The sequence below is a fragment of the Physella acuta genome, unplaced genomic scaffold, assembly GCF_028476545.2.
Source record: "Physella acuta isolate Inbredline_101_S28 unplaced genomic scaffold, ASM2847654v3 ptg000455l, whole genome shotgun sequence".
Lineage (NCBI taxonomy): Eukaryota > Metazoa > Mollusca > Gastropoda > Physidae > Physella > Physella acuta.
The window spans coordinates 155,505-177,500 of NW_026731974.1; the positions used below are offsets into that span (position 1 = coordinate 155,505).

At 34.0% G+C, this 21,996-nt stretch overlaps 2 protein-coding genes across 2 annotated transcripts in view; both read left to right on the forward strand.

Moving 5' to 3' along the window:
• Positions 1-6,690, forward strand: part of LOC131943420 (uncharacterized) — a 14,953-nt gene extending 8,263 nt beyond the window's left edge. The window contains exons 4-7 of the mRNA XM_059303545.1: positions 186-237; positions 5,700-6,179; positions 6,373-6,549; positions 6,665-6,690. Coding sequence (XP_059159528.1) covers positions 186-237; positions 5,700-6,179; positions 6,373-6,549; positions 6,665-6,690 — 735 coding nt within the window. The remainder of the gene's footprint in view (positions 1-185; positions 238-5,699; positions 6,180-6,372; positions 6,550-6,664) is intronic.
• Positions 6,691-14,712: 8,022 nt separating this feature from the next.
• On the forward strand, positions 14,713-21,523 carry LOC131943421 (uncharacterized). Its single transcript, XM_059303547.1, has 5 exons — positions 14,713-14,765; positions 16,848-18,081; positions 19,900-20,658; positions 20,827-21,021; positions 21,444-21,523. Exons 1-5 carry the CDS (start codon positions 14,724-14,726, stop codon positions 21,521-21,523), a joined length of 2,310 nt encoding a protein of 769 aa, XP_059159530.1. The 5' UTR covers positions 14,713-14,723.
• Positions 21,524-21,996: the final 473 nt, after the last annotated feature.

The following is a 21,996-nucleotide window of genomic DNA, read 5'->3' on the forward strand; positions in this document are numbered from 1 at the left end:
TGACGTCGCAATATCTGAACCCCTCCCCCCTTCCTCTCATCACACACCGTCACGAAATTACGGACCCCCCTCTCCCCTACGAGTGTGACGTCATTTATGGACGACCCCCTAACAGGCTATTACTAATATACTAAACTATAGTTTTATGACATTTTTAAATTAAATAACATTTATTCATTTTATAGGTTCACTCAAAACCCCACAGGTTCGGGAGTTGGTATCACTGGTTCGGCGGAGGTAAAGACACATCCAACTTTTATTATTCACTATCAGATTGTGTTAGTGCGGATGATCAGTGTTTCTTCCAGACTTTTTTCTCGGGGGGGGGGGGGGGGCACTTGAAATTTTTTTTTGGGGGGGGGGGGGGGTTGTAGACTTTCTTCGGGGGGGGGGGGGGAGGGCGGAGACTGTTAAAAGTATATATTTTCTATATAAATTATATAAATTTTCATTTCGTTCGGGGTGCCCCCCCCCCCCCCCCGAAGAGATGCCTGGAAGAAACTCTGCGGATGATAGAACTACTAAGAAATGTTCAGTAAATGCGCATATGAAACTGACGGGTCTCAATAACTTTACAAAGGTTAAGATCCGTGAGGTAGATTGGAGTGGTTCTATTATAACACACTGACGAGAAGCCATGCTGTTTGTATATACATTTTATTGGGCCTCTGCTAACATGATGGAGGCCGGAACAGGAAAAAGAATACACAAGGGACATCACTCATAATAACAACATTATAAATATAACCAACACAAGAAGAGTGAGTTCCCTTGACCTCACAATTATCTCAATATATTACATCCCTTTACCCTTAGAACACAACAACACATCTCTCAATAGAACAATTGATAGTATCCTAAAATCACCAATTATATTGTAACATGAACACTATGGTAGATTACATCCTTACAAACAATGCACAATATGTTACAACATAATTAAATACAAAACAATGATGTCAAAGTCCTTTTGACCTTTAAAATCATAGGTCTAACTTATTTGGGACTTTGATTGTCCTGCTTGACCTTCTCAGTGGCTTTTGATTTGGTGACTCAAGATTCTGACCATCTGGATTCTCTATCTCAGGAGGTCTAGGATTTAAATCATTAACTCCAGAATTTACATTTTCTGACTCCAGACAACTTGGTTCACTCATATCAACAGAACTTGGTTGTGGAACAAACTGAGTTGGTGTGAACTGTTCAGATTTGGTGGGATTGACAGATTCACACTTATTATCTGCACAAGTTATTTTTAACTGGTCTGCATGTCTACGGACAATAAGTCCATCATTTGTTTTTACTTTATAAGACACAGGTCCTGTACATTGAACAATTTGACCTGGTATCCATTTTTCCTTTCTCCCATAGTTTCTCAGATACACATTCTCATTAACACCAAATTCTCTTTCAATGCATGTTTTGTCATGATTTAATGGAACTATTTTTGAATTGGCATCTGGAAGTATTATGCTGTTATTCAGATCCTTAACTGACATAGATTTCTTTGATTGATCAATTTTCTCAGGTAATCTGATAGTGCTTTTTATTAACCAAAAATACTGTATAAAAGTACTATCCTGGACCATATCACTTTGCAACTGTGATCCAGTATTTGAAGTGGGTGTATTAAATGGCAAAAATCTTTTTTTTTCTTTTGATGTTACCCTTTTAGTTTCTGTAAGTGCTAATGATGTTAGCAAAGTTGTTTGATGATCACATTCCTTCTTACTAATGTATTTGAAATTGCCATATCACCATAATCATTTATTAAGTTACAAATACTTTGTTTAGGCAACTCTGACTGATAATGGACTGCATCTTCTCCATCTTTTAGATTATCTTCACAAAGGGTTTTATTTCTTATTTTATATGGCCTTAAGTCATCATTCACAGACTCTTCAGGCCAACCATTCTTACAGTACTCATATACTTTAATTAAGCTCTCATCTTTTTGTGTTTCTCTCTTAATATCATTCACATCTATATTGGAGTTATCCATGATAGTGAAGAGAACAAATACATCTTCTGGTACATTACTAAGGCTTTGGTTTTTTAAAGGTAAACGACTAAGACTATCTGCACTATTCTCAGATCCAGGTTTGTATTTCAATTCATAATTGTATGCAGTTAGTGTGATAGTCCATCTTTGAATTCTTGGTGAGGCATGCTCAGGTAGGGTTTTGTTTTCTCCAAATAAACCTAGCAATGGTTTATGATCTGTAAAGATGGTGAACTTCCTACCAAACAGAAACTTATGAAATTTCTTAACACCAAAAATGATGCCTAAGCCTTCCCTATCTAACTGAGAGTAATTTTTCTCAGCCTGGTTCAAAGATCTACTGGCAAAAGCAATGGATCTGTCACCCTTCTCATCCATGTGGGACAAGACTGCTCCTACACCATCTGGTGAAGCATCACATGTTAATATAAGTCTTTTCCCTGGGTCATAGTGAGTTAGTAAGGTGTCAGAAGACAAAGCTTCTTTTGCTGTATTAAAAACAGCTTCTTGTTGTTTACCCCAGTGCCAAGTTGCATTTTTCTGTAGCAGCTTGTACAGTGGTGATAGTTTACCAGACAGATTCCCTATGAACTTTGCATAGTAATTTATCAAGCCCAAAAAAGCTCTTAGTTGTTGGGTATTTTCAGGTTTGGGTGCTTCTTTAATGGCTTTTGTTTTCTCAGGTTGAGGTCTGATACCTTGCTTGCTTAATATATAACCAAGAAAACTAATTTCTGTCATCATGAATTGACATTTATCTTTGTTTATCTTTAAACTTTTTCACCAACTATTTTCAAGACTTTATCAAGTGTTTTAAGATGTTCAGTGTCATTCTTACCAGTTATGTACACATTGTCAAAGTAAACACAAACATTTGGAATATCCTTAAAAATACTGTCCATGACAGCTTGGAAAATTCCAGGGCTAGATGATATGCCAAAACATAGTCTTTCATATTGGTAGAGTCCTTTATGTGTGTTTATTGTCGTATAGACTTTTGAATCTGGATGCAGTTCTAGTTGAGTGTAAGCATGACTAAAGTCTAATTCAGTGAATTTGTCTCCTCCTGCCAAATTCAAAGAAATTTCCTCAATGTTAGGAATAGGGTACCTATTTAGCTCTATTTGCTTATTCAGTGTAGTTTTATAGTCTCCACAAATTCTTATAGAACCATCCTTCTTTAACACTGGCACAATGGGCGTTGCCCAATCGGAATAGTCTACCTTCTTTATGATGCCATTAGATTCCAATCTACTTAGCTCATTTTCAATTTTATTCCTCATTGCATAAGGTGGAACTCTAGCTTTGCAGTATCTTGGATTTGTGTCTTTAATGCTTATCTTCACTGTTCTATCATTTAGTAATCCTGAATTGCCAAAAACACTTTTATTTTCAGATATAACTTTATCTATTGAAGTAAGACTAGATTCTCTTGTATTGATCAATGAACATATATTCTCCCAATTTAACTTAAGATCAACTAACCAGTTCCTACATAGTAATGGTGGTCCATTTCCTTCAACCACAAGAAGAGGAAGTTTAACACTTTGACCATTATAACTTACATGAACCATACACTCTCCTATTACCGGAACATTGTCACCAGTGTATGTTGTTAAACACTTGTGACATGGTTGTAGAGGCACTGATCCTTCTTTGTGATGACTGTTAGAGATGCTCCAGTGTCAAGTTGGAAGCTGATGCTCTTACCGTTGATATTAACTAGTACATTGATGGGAGCATGACTTATTGATTTCACAGAGAACAGGTTGAAATCCGGTTGCGAATCAGTTTGAGCATTTTCACAGGTAGAGTGGTTCATTGGTTGGGTTAGGTAGTCTTGGTGAGAGTTAACATAGTGCTGCCTTTGGGTGCGGTACTGTCTTGACTGGCTAGATTTAGCAACAGACGAAGACTTTGCAAAGCAGGCCTTGGCAATGTGACCTTGCTTACTGCACTTATAACAAGTTGCTGATTTGAACTTGCATCGATGAGATGCATGGGGACCGTTGCATCGATGACATTTTTGATAATTATTACTAGATTTAGATCTAGGCTTTAAACGTGCAGGCTGTTTAGCATAAGTTGGAATGCTCTGATGGGGTTGGTGTTTGTTGACTAACCTGCTGTTTACTGCATGGATCTCTGAAGACGTTAGAGATCTCGCCGCCTCGGATGACTGCTGGAATGAAGTTGCTAGTTGTATTGCTTTTTCTAATGTTAGATCTGACTCGAGCAGCAACTTTCTTTGAATATCAGGGCTGTTTACACCTGTCACAAACTTTTCACATAGTCTGTCAGACAGCGTATCGCCGAATTCACAAAATTTACTTAAATGACGTAAAGCAGCAACATATTCTGATATTGACTCGTTTGGTTGACGAGTCCTACCGTCAAATCTAGCTCGACATAGAAACTTTGATGGTACAGGCGCATGGTGGTCTGTTAGCAATTTGCTCAGCTCGTTAAAGCTCTTGGTAGTTAGACTAGCTGGTGCGCATAAGTCCTTTAGTAGCCTAAATTGTTGAGGCCCTATGACTGTTAACAAAACAGCTCTCTTTTTGGCTTCTATCGTCACGTCGTTAGCTTCAAGGTAAAAGCTTAACCTATCTAGATGATCATGAATGATTTCATCATTCGAATCAAATTCTTTTATTTGGCCATACAGCGCCATTATTCTAGAAATACTTAGCCAATATGCTCTAGCAAACCTCTTTTTGAGTAAGTAGGTGCTCTTTCTAGTGGATTATTTATCCTTGTCGCCAATTGAGGTAGATTGGCGTGGTTCTATTATAACACACTGACGAGAAGCCATGCTGTTTGTATATACATTTTATTGGGCCTCTGCTAACATGATGGAGGCCGGAACAGGAAAAAGAATACACAAGGGACATCACTCATAATAACAACATTATAAATATAACCAACACAAGAAGAGTGAGTTCCCTTGACCTCACAATTATCTCAATATATTACAATCCGCTGCTCTATAATCATAGGTAAGTGGGTGAATTGGCACAACAGTTTGTTTTACCTTGGGCTCTATAAAATCAATCGACACAATTAATTATTGGCCTTATTGTTTGATACTACATACAATGTCTGCATGGACTGGAGTATTTGGGGAGGGGTCCAACATTAGTTAGCTTTTGTAGGGGTGTATTATTGGGGAAGAGTTAGGGCTAAGTTCAATGCGGAAGTCCACATTCTAAATTTTACATATATGTGGTTATAGATTACAAAAACACAAAACAAAATTTATTTGATGGATAGAGTAATGCTCTCCCTTATAGTGCTTGTGTTGTCAGTACCTTGTCTAGCTGTCTTGATCATTATTAAGATTATTGTCAAATACTAATCATTGCTAGTTTGATTTTATGAATATCCTATGTACTCTTAGGATACTAAACATTAAACCAAAGACTTTTTGAACAATAAATATGTAGCCTGCTCAAACACACCATCCCAAAATAAAAATGTAAATATATTTCTAAAGTTAATGAAATGTAAAGTTTTGAAAAATATGTTAATTCTGTTTGTTGCTTTTAAATTTGACTAACTTCAATTGTTACAAAAATTATTTTTCATTTGAAATTTTAACACCTTAACACTTTAAATTCTATTTGATTTTCAGTTTCAATTTTAGGCTTATGATGTTATTCATCTTTATGTTAATACTTTTCTGACTTATTCACAGCAAGAAAGTCTGAAGCTGGAAGTGATGTGCAGTTACCAATAACAGTTACAAAAGACAGGAGTTGTTCAGGACAGAATGAAAGCTTAGACAATTTAAAATATTCATTGTACACAAAGCAAGATAAAGATGAATTAGAGTATTCATTCAAGATAATGAATGTAAATCTGGGTGTTAGCCATAAACATGCATTTGATTTTAAACCAGATTTGATCATAACATTGGGCGATCCACATGTTATATTTAGTGAACACAGCGACTACCACTCAGCAAACCTCTTTATACTTGACATGGGTGAAAAGATAAATAATGTACAGTCCCTAAAATTAAAGAGATCAAGTTTTGTGTTTCAGCTAGTAGTTGATGATGTAAATCAGATTTCTTTAACAGAAGCCTTTAAAAACCTGACTCAAGCAGTGAATATAATAAAGGAAAAAGTAAAATCTATAGTTTTCACCAGCAACTTCCATTCTAAGCCTACAGGTAAAATTGTAACTCACAATAGTTAAGATTTCTTCTTTAAACAATAAGCCATTCTTAAGTAATAATTAATCATTTATAGAATTATTTAACAAACAACAACACTATTATAGTTAACATAAGATATTTACTTCTTTGAAATATGGACATTCTTTAAAGTCACATTTATTAGCTATTTATTTTATACAAATTTCAGAAACCCATAACAAAAGTGAGCTTGACCCAACAGTTGCTAGCTTATTTGCTCAACATGTCTGTGAATTCGCCAGTGACGCTGCTAAAGAAACAAGTCCTTTGAGGGCAATCATTCTTACCACAAATAAGCTTGCAATTCCATACATTACTAAAGTGTTTCAAGCAACCAACTTTAGAGGTAAAATAGTGTTTAAATATTAAATTTCTGACTATCCCTGATTTTTAAATAAAACTATGTAACTCATTTGATCAATGATAATTTAGCTCTAAATTATTTGTATTTGATTTTATAGTTTCCAGTTCCCTACTAAAATCTTGATATCGGCAATTAAAAAGCAGTAAAAAGGAATGATCTAACCAGGGACAAGATGAAATTAAGGACAATAATTGATTCCATTCTGAAAAATAATCTTATGAAAGTATGTTTTCTTTATTTAGATATCTATATGGTAATAATGAAAAGCAACGCTTTTTGTTTTTAAATTACCTCCATTTAAAAACTCTTTAACTTTTATGATTATTTTTAACGTCGATGAACTGTATATATATATATATATATATATATATATATATATATATATATATATATATATATATATATATATATATATATATATATATATATATATATATATATATATATATATATATATATATATATAGATGCATGTTAAGCTAGATAACGACAATTTTTAATTCCCAACTTTAACCCCCCACCCTCCACTAAATTTTTTCTCAATTTATAAAAAAAAATTATCGTGTTGTTTCCTTTTTAAGAGGATATAACCAGACTAGTCTTATTGTGATGAAAATAATTGTTGTTCCCCTTCACTGGACAAACCATCGCAAATGCTTATTGTTTATTACACAGCGCATTTTTCCCAAATCCTGTTTTATGGGATTCGTTGATTAGTTTTAACTTTTAAAAGAAAATAAGTAGAAAATATAGCATCATTCTGTTATGCCTAGAGAATACAGTTTGGATTCAATTTCAGCAAATCCGCCCATCTGATAATTTTGTCACTGGACTAAATCTGTTATTGATGCTTTTAAATTTGATCTCTTGGTTGGAAACTAGAGCTATGTCACCCAACTTGACTATAGCGACCCATCAATGATCAATCCGAGGTTCCAAATAGAAGCAAGAAACCAATTAATTTTCTAGAAATGTCAGACATAATGAGATTGGGAAATGCTAAAACATGTGGAATTTTTTTTCGGATTACCTTCTTGGGTATGAGGTTAGTACATATCTATAACTTGTATAATTGCAAAAAAGATCACAAAGACGACGTTAATTTCATTAGAAAGTATGAGAAAATGCATTCGTACCCACTGGTGTCACTAAGTAGTATTTAAGTAAGAAGCCTAGGTTGCCATCCTAAAAACCCATTGGGTGGTGCTTCGACATGTTTTTTTTTTTAAATTAAATTCTAACTGGAGTTCTAGATCTAGTTGCTGATCCAAATGCACAAAGCATTATTTTCGCAAATGTTTTTTTTTAATTTGGTGTTTGATGTAAAAAAAAAAAAACAGTTCATATTCGCGACATCTATGGCAGCTGTTGTCTACATTGGACACAGGTACAGCTACTGCAATATCAGGTCCTGTTTTTGACATTAATTTCATTTTATTTAATTAACTTCTGTTGAAATTTTTAACTGTGACTTCCTATCCAATTACATGTGTCAAGCTATCCCTGCATGGGGCAAAACGTCCCAAACTTTAATCAGAACACTTTTAATTTAATTTATATTTCTGATAAATAAAAAGATGAAGTTCATTTTATTTGTTCACATTTTTTTTTTCTGGATTCGTGTGTTGTATATTGTTTAGTCATATGAGTAGCTTAACCACAATTCCGACTCGAAATATCCTTAGCCACACGATACCTTCTCCGAATTTATATAACAATCCTCAAGTATTAACAAAAATAACTATAATATAATATCTAATTATGTCGAAATTCATATTCATATCATCATGTTGCATTCTGTTTGAAGCTTTGTCTACATTTGAATTTTGAACAAACCGTTATGGAAGAAGTCAAATTGTGTTGGCAAGTTTTCATCCTTGACGGGTGGGTCAAGTATTACAGACAAAGAAATATAACTAACTAAAAGCCTAAAACAAAGAACTGCACACAATTTTGGACAATAGGATTAAATGAATTCCGCAAAATTGTATTAACTTTTATTATTTGATATAATATTTTGTATACAGTGCTGTGGCCTACCCATTAGGATATAAGCATACCTTAAACGATATCATGGTTTTTTAACGATCCACCCTCAAACTATAACTCAAACATCTTCTCAAAAAGTTAGAAACGTCAATAAAATGACACCTCACTGTAGCCCTACCCCATTATATATAATAGATGAATCAGACGTGTATAAGTAAATTCTACAAAAATGCGAAATAACTGCCATTGCAATTTTTTTTTTTTTTTATGAATTACTTTCCTAAATGCAAAAGTGCGACTTCAAACTTTCCTAACACACCCGTTATACCAACATAATAAAAATAGTAAAATTATATTCCCCAATCCACGTATGAACTTATGAACACTAAATTCTATATAACAAACCAATGAAACACCCTCCCCCTTTCCCCCAGCCTCCATGGAGATAAAAGTCTGAATGAAAGACTTGGATGTACTTATAAACTACTATAGATTCTTGCTAAATAATTGTGTCTAACACTGCCTCAATGGGGATGTGGTGTGATGTTACCCACTGAGGTGTAGTGTTTTTAAAGGCTGACCCTGAGAGATAACACACAACGAACTGACGCTTTTGCTGATAGATCCTGGCTTTATTGCATATACGGCAAATCCGTATACGGCAAATCATTATACAGTAGTGTACAGCATATAGCCCTTCATTAGGTTTACATAACCAAGTTAAGCAGCTGAACGGTCCTTGTCATCCGCAGCCTGGGGTCTGAATGCCGCGAACACAGGTACAACTACCCAGAGTCCCAGAGGTCACATGACATGGGAACACGTGGGAACATTGCTCACAGAAGAGCATAAAAAATACATCAACAGTTGCGGTCCCACAGGGGCCGCAACCAAATAAATTACAAATTACCCCCCCCCCCCCTGACTGGTAACCCATGGTATGTGTTACAGGTGAACCACGATTCGTTTTACTGCATACATGGGTCATCCATAAAAAGATTTACGCTTTTTAAAACGATTTACCTTCACATCGTCATCAAAAATTCACTCACCCTAAATGGACGTCACACCTCAGTGGTTTTTGTTCCTAAAAAACATCAATTTCTTATATATATATATATATATATATATATATAAAAATGTATAACCACACTTTTTGCTCACCCCCCCCCCCCCATCCCACCCCATCTGCAATCACATCACATAAGTCCATCCTATTATGGACGACCATTTAGCCCCTTTAGTGCAACATAACGTGTATCATCACGAAAAGAGCACGATAAAATCAGATATAACAGCACGAATTGCAACAAAAACAAATGAATTATAAATATAACGTGTAATGTTTTATTGATGTTTATTAGGCCCTATTTGGACTTTAGAAGTAAATAAAGTGGCGTTCATAGTTTACATTTCGTGCTGCGTGAAAACGTCATTATGACTCCCGACAAAAGTGCCCCTTTCGATACGGTTTCCGTTGAGACCAAGTCTCCCGGAGAAACGGTCTCTTTAAAACTGAAATGGTATGTGTAGGGGTGCCATTGGCAAACAATGGGACCCCTTCATCAATACTCTTCAGAGTTAGCTTAGCCTTAAAATGGGCCTTCTCGCAAAAATATTTTTAGGCCCCATATATATATGTATATATATATATATATATATATATATATATATATATATATATATTACGAACAAAGAATACTCATTTCAAGTTGTTCAAGTTTTCTTTTTTTTTTTTGGGTTCTATTAGTCTGTTTTGAAAATCTGTTTCAATATATGTCTGCTATAATGCTTCATAAAAGTAAGTCGGTCAAAAAATATATGACGCATAAAAGTTTAGTATGTGTAATGTTTATTTTTATATTTTTTAAATTTATATTATTAATTTTTAAATAAATTTCCGTTTTATACTATGTCATTCATTATTATGTATTTAAAAAAAAATAATTAAGAGCTTTTTTATTTGTTTAGTGCAAAACTGTTAAAATGTGCTTAATTAAGAGCACATATTATATTTGACTATTTAAATAAGGGAAATAAGTCATGGGTCTGGTTTGAACGTTGCCTATCTTTCACACTACAACTCATGCATATTTTTTTTTTTACGCAATGGTGTGTGTTAGTTACTATAGAACATCACTACTGTAATAGATCTGGGTTTTTTTTTTTTTTTACAAAACCACTATCAAGGCTCAGCTATTTGGGCGCTAGTTTGTACACATAACCACAAACATACCCAGCTGATGGATAAAGAAACACCCCTCGGCGACGGCTTTGGTGTCAGAAGCGTCAAGGGGCTTTTGGGACAAGGCCACCAGAGGAGGCATCTAATGCAGCGAGACTAATGATTCAAGTAGTACACCTATCCCCACTGTGCAGGACACCCAATAAGCGGACCCCTGGTGCTTACATAGCCCTGGGGATCTCGGGGCGCTCAACTACACATTTTAAACAAATCTTAGGTCTATGAGTACTCAAAAACTTTCCAAGTTGGGAAGGTCTCAACTACTTTTCCTAAAGACTATTGTGAAACACTCAAGGGAGAGAAGTAAAACTAAACACGTTTACCATCGTATTTGTAAAACGAAAAGAAGTAAACATATATATAACCGAAATAGTACAGAATAGTAGTTCTACAAATACAACAAACGAACATTTTACATTATAAAATCACAACGGATTGTGGGCCCATAATCAATGCTATAAAGAAGCAAAAGTCTTAATATCATTGTTTAAAACTTTAAGTTTAAAATATTTCCAAAAAGGCGCCACTTTGCTGAAAATGGCCAGATGGGGAGCGGCCGCTCCCCTGCTCCCCCCCTATATATATATATATATATATATATATATATATATATATATATATATATATATATATATATATATATATATATATATATATTACGAACAAAGAATACTCATTTCGGGCTTGTTCAAGTTTTGAAAAAACATTGAAAATAATTTTTTTTTCTATTTTTTTTTTGGGGTGCTATTAGTCTGTTTTGAAAATCTGTTTCAATATATGTCTGCTATAATGCTTCATAAAAGTAAGTTGGTCAAAAAATATATGACGCATAAAAGCTTAGTATGTGTAATGTTTATTTTTATATTTTTAAAATTTATATTATTAATTTTTAAATACATTTCCGTTTTACATTATAAAATCACAACGGATTGTGGGCCCATAATCAATGCTATAAAGAAGCAAAAGTCTTAATATCTAGCGGCCTCTCGCGCATTGGACTTTCATTTATTTTTAAAAGAATTTTGCCGACAACAGCGTGTGTTTTATTGTAGGAGAAAGAAAGAGGACTCGGGATGGTGTCTGTGGAATATAGGTAATCCAACCGCAGCTACAGTATTCTTTTTATAAAACATCCATCAAGTCAAAAATGCAAGAAAATTATTTTTTTTAACTATAAAAAAATTGATTATGGTCGGCTGTGGGCCCCTAAACGGCCTGCCCCCCCTCCCCTCCCCCCCCCCCCCCTCGCAATGCGGGGTCTGGCGGCACTGTAGCTCCGCCCTTGCCTTAAATAATACAACGTATTCAGCTCTTGTTCGGCATGCCTTACTCTGGGTCATCTAGCTGCGACTTCCATCAAATGAGTCGGTTGTGGGCTGTCCCAACTCAATGTGTGGGGGCTGAGTCCACGCTGCACATTTATCTGTAGTGTGCTTGTAGGTTATCAAAACAAAAATTGTATCCTAAAAACATCATGTATATCATACATTTAAAGAACTGCGCTCGCTTTTAAGCAACATATGTTCACGGTTGTAAATAAAACATCAAAATTTGTGTGTAAGAATTCCTGTCGGTTCATGAAACAGTTTTTTATTCAAGCAAGTAAAGGAGGTTATTAACTTATAGTGTTAGTGGGGTAGGAACTGTATGTGGTTGGTGGGCTGGATAAAATGGATGTCTATGCCAATAGTAGTCATACGATTCATATTCATTTGTCTGGAGCCAATCGGAGTCATTTTGTCGGGAGCCTAATCAGCCTATATGTCGGGAGTCAATATTTCAGGGCATTTTGACGGGTTTATTTTGAGTCATATTGTCGGGCCGTTTTGTCACCAGTGTTTCTTTCGGACTTTTTTCTCCGTTTTTCTCCGAGGGGGGGGGGGGCACTTAATATTTCCGGGGGGGGGGGGTGGACATTGGTAAAAGTATGTTTTCTATATAAATTCCATTTCGTTCTGGGAAAGGGGGGGGGGGGGTAGACTTTCATCGAAGAGATGTCTGAAACGCGTCGTTTTGACGGTGAACCCTTACATTAACGTAATTTGAGCTGAATTTTTAAAAACCAACCCCATCCCTTATGTCTACTCAAATTTCTACAGACCAAAGAAAACACCGGGTGTGGGGAAATTGCGAGACGCGAAAAGCGAAATGGCGAGGCGGGAAAATGCGAGAAGGGCGCGAAAACGGTCGGTCACGTGACTTTTTTGTCTCGCATTTTACCACAAGCCGATACTTACGCTGGGTGGTGTTGAAATGCGAAGATTTTTGCGAAAAATTTACCGCACCCGATTTTCAGTGGTATTTGGTCCAGACTTCAAAGATGTTTCGTTTACATTGTTAAAACTTCCGATTTTTCCGTCGCTAGACATACTGATGATATGTCAACTCCCCCCATCTTTTGTGTCGACTTAGAATACCACCTTGTTCGAAACCGACGGAAATACCGCCGACGATAGATCAACTTCTGTCTTTTGTGTGGAACGCCGAGGCCGCCTGATTTACCGTCTTTGAAGATCGCCGTGCCCGGATCCGCTGCCGCCGCAAACATATTTTCTATTGTTGCATAGAAATTTTGTGTTATGATGAGAACATGGGTGCCATTGTTGTTTGTGGGATGAACGAGGAGGTCAACTGTGATGAGAATGTGAATTGTTGTGAATGTGGATTGGAAGAAGTAGCAAAAGAAAAATGTATAAATGGGAGTCTAATGAACTGGGTTGGGTGTACTATGTGTGAAAGATGGTGTCACGAGGTGTGTTTGAGGACTGTTTCAGAAGATTTTGTTTGTAATTAAAATTACTTAATAAAAAAATAAATTGCACTTTTTAGAATTGTTTATACTTTTACACTTTTTGCAAGTACAAAAATCCGAAAATAGATGTTGCAAAATATCTCTCCTGCTGACAAGATTATACCAATTCACAATGACACAGCTCACGTTTGTATAAACATGAGCGGGCTAGATTTTTAAATTAATGCCGACTGAGACGGGATTTTCCTCTCGCTAACAAGAGCGGGCGATGACAGTAGCACAGCAACGATGTTAGGATTTTTAAATAGATCTAGATCTATCTATCTTCTTAGTATCTAGATAAAAAATAACAACATACAACACTCGTGTTAAAGGGTATGGCTAAATGCTTGTTTATTTTAAAACAAAAAAAAATAATTTAAATAAATAAAGATGGAAAAAAAAGGAAAAAACTTTTTTCGCAAAAAGTGTCTCGCTATTTACCCTTAATTCCGCAGGTATGTCTCGCATTACCTTCTCGCACTTTCCCGCCTCGCGATTTCGCTTTTCGCGTCTCGCAATTTCCCCACACCCGAAAACACCACCTAATTCCACTACAGCCGTAAAATAAAGTAAAAATGAACTAGATTTAGATCTAAATCTAATTGTTAAAACTAGAATGGCAAAACAAAATTCTTAGTGAAAATAAAATCGGGGTTTTCCGAAATGAAATCGTGCCTATCGACTTCATACAAAATAATACTTTCATTTTGCTTACACTACAGTCTAGTTTTAATGCTCAATGGACTAAAAGAAATATTACCGTAAATTCCATAAAATATAGTTCTAGCTGTAGGTTCTAGATCTAGTTATTACTTCTGGAAACCACATAAAAGCGTAAAAAATACAACTAACCATAGGACCTAGATCTAATAGTAATTTTTTTTTGAGAAAGTCACATGATTATATAAGCTAAAAATAGTGGGCTTTTCTACGAAACATTGACTCAAATTCGTTTCGGTTTTCCTACGGTTCATAGTAGGCTAGATCTGGAGATCCAGGCCTAACAAGAATCTAGATCTAGATCTACATACTACACTCTTATTGCCTGAAATATAATCTAGATCTATATAGAATTATTGCTTGAACACTACATTATTTAGTTTTGTCTGTAGTAGATCTAGATCTATCATGTCTCAAGACACTCAAGACCAAGAGTTGTATCACAAAATTGTATGTACTTAGTACTTAATTAATAAATTAATTATATGTATGTACCGTGCACTCTCTTTAGTAAATTAAAGTAAATTTATATAATAATTATTTGATTTATTAACATTAATAATTATATATAATATATAGTGATAGATCTAGATCTATATATATATATATCCTATATATATATATATATCCTATATATATATTATATATAACATCAAATGTACTAAATACTAAATAGTAATAGTCTATAATAAAGTCTTAGAGTGAGTATGACTATATTTAACTATATTATATTACTATTTTATTAGAATTGCTATTAATTATTAAATTAATAATTTAATTAGGCCTACTAAATTAGATAGGCCCTAATGTTTTATTATTTTTAGTAGGCCCTAATACAATTGCAGTGAGTTTTACTTCGAAGGAGTTTAATAAAGTTTAATTTGTTAGTAAAATCAGTTTAGAAATGAATGTCAAAATGCTGGATCTAGTACTAGACTAGTACTTTATAATCGTAATGTTTTGTCACTATCGCATAATTTTCGCCGCTGTTTTTCTCTTCAATGGTCTTTGCTTTTTTGGCATGCTTTCCTCACTTTCCCAACTTTTCCACGTAGTATGTTAAAATAAACCTGTCCAAGAAGTTTTGATTTTTTCCTCCCAATTAGAATATTTTGGAAATAAGTTAGGTATATATTCATTTAATATCTCCAATGCACAATCAGTTGCAATGTTTTCAGTGTGTTGTTCTTTTTAATGAACTCTTAAACCTGTGGATCTGGTTACTCATATCTCAAACTTTGCTCGTATGTGGAAAAGCAAATTTTAGCATGCTTGTAGTTGTACCTCACAAATTGTGTATGTTGGGGCTCTCGTATGTCGTACTTAGTAATAAAGATATTTTAAGACCTATTATAGTTGTCCCTGTATGGTTCACACACTATACAATAAACATAGACAAAAACCCAACAAACTTTGATATCTGCACATCTATCATTCTATATATATATATTTCTCTTCATGGGGACCATGCGAGGCACTACGTAAATGCACGCCATTACTCCCCCACTCTCTAGGCATACAGTTACCACCCTCACCCCCACCTGTCTGGTGAGCTATGGTTTATGTCGAATGTTTACAATTGTAGAGCTGGGTCGGATTAGTGACGGCTATTAGGGGCAGATATTTAAACATATTTAAATTAAATGATTTGAAAATATGGGGGGGGGGGGGGTTACAATTTCTGCTTGATATTTTCTTTGTTGTCTGTAAAGTGTCAAATTAACAAATTAAGAATTACTGAAAAGTAGAAAATAAAACAATTAAATAGCGGCTTATGCTACACTGCGGGTCAGCTCGTCTGTTATAAACCAAACAGTAATTAAACACTTTTTACTTACATTTTAACAACCTAGACTACACTGACTAAACCTTCCTCTGACATTCTCCTAAATGGCCCTACACACAAATGTAACAAATACTCTCACTCCTAAACAAACAAACAAACTTATTTACAACATAGGCATGTTATATTTTCAAGAAGAATTTGTCCTTCAACTGAGCTATCATCACAATTTTTGTCTGTGACTTGCTTGTCAAACTTGGAGCCTCTGTCTAAGCTGATCATTCTTCAGTACCCTTGCCAGTCATTTTAGTTTTTCCAAACTCTTTCCATTACCATATTTATGATTTGTATTTCTAACGCTCTCTGTCTCCAAGTAGCCCATAGTTTTGTGTTCACTACTTTAGCATACCAGTATATTTTTAAAAATAAATTACTAAGGAATCATCTGATAAAGTCTGGATTCTGTTTCTTGCTGTTCAGTTTTTTTTTTGTCTGTTTTTCCTGACACATAAACAAATGTATTAACAAAATTAAATACATTACTGATATTATCTTTAATATTTCAGTCCAAGATGTCTTTGAAGTTTAATTCATCTGTAGTGCTGACAGAACTTTAAGCTAATACATATGACTGATTTGAGAAACATCACCTTAGTAGTTCTATACCTTAAGCATCTATATTTCTTCACATAATGTATATGTTAATATGACTAATATCAATTTATTTTTTCTTATTTCTACATTTTTAGATTGACAAGTTTGAAATCAAATTGAGAAAAGAGATAAAGTTAGAAGAAAAAGACAAACATCAACTTAGAGATCTAAATTTCCAGTATGATGATAAAAACCCTACAGTAATAGAAAGTGTTACCTTTCCAGACCAAGAAAATTTCAAATCATTGGCCAATATTTTGACAAAAGCTTATAAAAAAAATATCAATATAAAATCTTCAGAAAATTTAAATGGTTCCTTTCCAGTTAAAACCACATTTCAAAACAATACAAAAGAAAAGAAGCAAGTACTTGGAAGCAATAGTGAATCAGGGGATGAGGACGATGAAATTACTGTCTTTAAAATGAAGCAACTGGATTTTGAAGCTGCTAAAATTTACTTTTATGAAACAGAGTACTCATCTTTTTTTTACGATGTTGAAGATTATGAATTTCTGATTCGAACAGGGGACGTGAAGAGGGAAAAATTACTTGCAAAACTTAAGGATTTAAAGATAGTACCAATACAGCAAGAAATTAGTGATACTATTTCTGTTTTACTCTCAGAAGATACAAAAATCATCAGACTAAAAGAGAGAATGGTGTTGGTAGGACCCAATGCTGAGATCAAGGCTATTCAGAGAAAATTAAATACAAAAATAGGAAATGAAGAGATGAATACCCCATGGCAAGATGACAAAGACACTGAAGATTATTCCTCCACTCATAGGGCTCCTTCTTATGGAGGGGCAAGAGCCAAAGATGTGACAAGAGAAACAACTGAGAATACTAGACAGAAAAATCATCAGTTCCCTATCAAAGGCACAACTAATGAAACGATATCAGGAAAAAGATATATATATTCTTTAAATGATACTACTTTATATATTGGTTGCACTGGATTGAAAATCTCTGTTCACAATGCAGACATCACTAAACTTAAAGTTGACTGTATTGTAAATGCTGCAAACAGGCATTTAAAACATGGAGGTGGAGTGGCCTATGTCATTTCAAAAGCTGCAGGTTATGACCTTCAATATGAATGTGAGAGGTATATAGAAGAAAATAAGTCTGTTCAAGTCACTGGAGTGTTTGTATCCACTGGTGGAGACCTGCCAGCTAAACATGTCATACATGCTGTTGGTCCAAAGTGGGATGATTATGTGGATAAGAACAAGTGCACAGATGATCTGAGAAAAACAGTTCTCACTTGTCTTCTGGAGGCCACAAAAATGAAAATGTCAACTATAGCTTTACCATCTATAAGTGCAGGTTTGTATCTAAATTTGTTTTGTGTATAGTTTTAAATAGTATAATATAGGCCCATCAAACACAATTACCAAACCCAAGTTAAGTATTCTCCATGATAATAGGCTTACAACTGTGTACTTAGTTAAAGTAGATAACAATATGAGTGTGGTGTATTCATTTTTTAAGAAAATGCCAATAAAACCTTTACTATTTATGATCACATGTGTGTATCTATATATATATATATATATAATTCTCTACATGGGGACCATGCGGGACACCACCACCATGTAAGCTCACCTAGCCGCCCACTTTCTTCCTCTCTAAGCTTATCGCTACCACCCCTACCAGTCTGGTGAGCTGTGATTCACGCCAAATGTTTACAATGGTAGAGCTGGGCTCAATTAGTGATGGCTATTAGGGGCAGATAATTTAGTTTTTAAACTATTTGAAACTTAGGGGAGGGAACTAAGAGGTGGCTGCTTTCACTGGGGGGAGGGGGGGGGGGGGGTTATTGTCCTTTATGAGCTACTGAGTGTTTTTTAAAGCAAATTTTTTTAGTTGCAGCATTGGTAGTGTCGAATTCACAAGTTATGAATTACTGAAAAGTAGAAAATAAAGCAACTAAATAGCAGCGTATGCTACGTCGTGGGTCTGCTTGTATATCATATAATCCAGAACCTCTTTAATTCGGGATAGAATTTAACTTCTATTATAAAGTTTTAACTTTGTAAAATAAACCATTACAAATGTATTATTTAGTGGCATCACTAAATTGGGTGTCACCATTGTGTTAATTTATTTTGTCACCCCACCCACCACCCTTTCTGGTGGTGCTTCTAGATGTTATTAATAATGTTTCTTTCAGACATTTTTTCTGGGGTGGGGGAGGGGGAGACACAAAAGTTTCTGTGGGCAGACATTTGTTATAGAATAAATAGAATATTTTGTTCAGACCGGCAGTAGACTTGCTTGGGAAGAGATGATTGTAAGAATCTCTGATTATTACCTAAAATTAGTTAAACAAAATGCTTAATTTTATCTGTAGAAATGGATTTTCTTCAAGTAGGTGACAGTTCATCAAAATCACTATACCTGCTTTGCGGTGCTACTGACTAAGCTTACAAATAGATTTATTTTAAAATTTGCTTTATTAACTATTTTGAGATATTTACTATCCAAAATCCTGTTCATCCTTATTGATTATATAATTAGCTCATTATTAACTTAACAGGTAAAAATAAATATTCATTGATTTAAAAAGTGCAAGAAACCCATCATGACGAAAAACAAGAAATTTTATGATTTTTTTACCTTGCATATCCCCTTAATAAGCAGGAATAAAGAGGTGTTTTGTGAACTGGATCCTAATACTGTCTCCCTGTAAATTTTAATAGTTTAAATTGTACTAAGCCCATGTTCATATGATTTCTATTCACACCAATCATTTAAAAAATCTTATACAAATGAAGTGTAGAGCTATGTCAAACAAAAATTGAGGTTTTTTATCTACCTCTTTTGGCCCCCTCTCAGGGTTTGCTGACTATTACCGTAAGCTATGCCACTCAACCTAAGTATTGTTACAGAATTTGTAAAATAAATGTAATGAAAGTGTATTTTATTAAAAATGATCATGAAGCTTTATAAATAAATTAAAAAAAACTTAGAGTTGATCTACTTCTACTGACATCTTTATTATGGCCACCATAAAAATGTGTTATTAACACAGTAAAGAAAACTTTATTACAGATTTAATGTTTCTTTTGCTACTGCAAAATTAGAAAACAGAATTTATGAATATCTTAAGCATTTAATATCTTTTTTTTTTTGCATCCACAGCCATATTTAGAGTCCCCAAAGATCTATGCGCTGAGGCCTACATGCATGCTGTAAAAAGTTATGATGCCATTATACAAAAAAAGGACTGGACAGCTTTGAAAGAAATTCATTTTGTTGATATAAATGATACCATGATTGATACTATTAATGAAAATTTCCTTAAACTATGGCGTGAGGATATACTTCAGGAGTTCTATGAGGAAGATTTAAACTTTGCAGTTTCTTACATGAAAAAACAAAGCCAATCTTTAAACATTTCAAGAGATAAACCTTATAAGCAAAATTACCAAGAAAAACAGGATGTGGTTGCTGGTTCCCATACTAATACAATTAGTAGGCCTAAAGAATACAAAGGCGAAGAAAGAAAAAGTGCTGCATTTAGTAATCATACAGCTTCAAAAATACTAGCACATTCACTTTTTGTTCGACATATAAAACTTGGTGCAAGCCCTAAACTTGCATTTGAATTTAAACCTAATTTGGTCATCATAATTGGAGATCCATTTGATAAACTTAGTGGACACAGTGAATTCAAGACAGCTGACCTGCATGTAATTGACATGGGTAAAAGAATAAACAATGTTAAAACCTTTACGTCAACAATGAGGGATCAAGATCCAATTTATGTATTCCAACTAGCTATTGATGAATTCAACCAGGAACAATTGGAGAAATCTTTTAAAAATCTAGAACCAGCTGTTGGTTTGATGAAAGATCCATTGACATCATTAGTTGTTACAAGCAAGTTTCTGTATACAGGTACAGTAAAATTAATTTGCCATTGAATATATATTTTAGACAACCTTTAGATTTAATTTCTTACACAAGTTAAATATATACAGTAGCTTATAGTAAAAATATAGGTAACTGTATGTGATTTTTAAGTCCATGCCTTTGACCTACTGAGTGCCACAATTTTTCTTACAGATAACAAAAACAGCAAAAAATCGGCCCTTTCTAAAAGTGTTGGAAAATTTGCTCAACTTGTCTATGAATTTGTAAGAGATAAGACAGATAAAATGTATTCCTTAAAGTATGTCACTGTCACTGCAAGTGAAGATATTCTTCCTCATATTGTCAAAGTATTTCAATCAAGAGAAAAAGATAGAACAGCACCAGGAGGTATGAACTGGTTTAACTAATTGAAATTTTTTTTTAAAACTTAAATTAGTGTTTGTGTACACTATTGATTTTTATACTGTCTAAAGTGGTTACATTATAATTTAATTTTTCTAAGAAACATGAAAATAACAGGGATAGCTTAAGGTAAACAATGCTTATAAAAAGTAGTCAGAACATATTTGAATAAAGGAATGTGTTGATTTTTACAAATCATGTAACACTACAATTTACCATCATGTGACTTAAATATTTGTTTCTATACATTTTAAATTTAGAATATACTATTTCTTGTCTATTGTTTTTATGATACACTTTTCTCCATCTGTTTATTTAATATAAAAACTTTGTTAAAATTTTTTTCTTGTTTGCATTATAGTTAATTATTAAATAAGTTCTAAAGTAATTATCTTTTACTTATACAGCTTACCCACACAATCAAAGCACATCAAGGCCAGCCAGCAGTGGAAAACAACGTGACAATAAGCAACAGCCATGGAAATGAAGGCTTAGGACATTTTTTAAAATATTTTAATAGGACCTGTTTAATTATGATAGTGTAGATTTCACAGTACATGTATATAATAAGTTTATATTTTCATTGTCTTTGTTTACAAGCCTTTTTTTTTTCCTTCAGTTTCTATTGCCTTTAAATATGTTTGCAGTTGTTGTCACAAGCTGCTGACACACTGAGTGTAGGCCCACCATAATTTCCAATCACTCTTCTAAAACCTAAAAATTTAAAGCTTTATGTTTGCATGATTTGCCTCTTCTAACTAAAAATCTTTTCAAATTCTAGGTTTTTATTGTCTAAACATACATTTCATCCACCATTTCAAGCAATATTTATTTGATCACTTATACATTCTTCAAGTGATTAACCCTTAACACATATATATATAATGTAGCTAATTCTCTTTATTTTATTTGAAAAATCAACTTTTAAAATATTAAAATTATTTATTTATTTAGATGTGT

Coding starts and splice junctions, on each gene's coding strand:
- LOC131943421 (XM_059303547.1), top strand. CDS start 14,724: ATGTCTCAAGACACTCAAGACCAAGAGTTGTATCACAAAATT. Junction 18,082..19,899: donor TTTACCATCTATAAGTGCAG/GTTTGTATCTAA, acceptor TTGCATCCACAG/CCATATTTAGAGTCCCCAAA. Junction 20,659..20,826: donor AAGCAAGTTTCTGTATACAG/GTACAGTAAAAT, acceptor TTTTTCTTACAG/ATAACAAAAACAGCAAAAAA.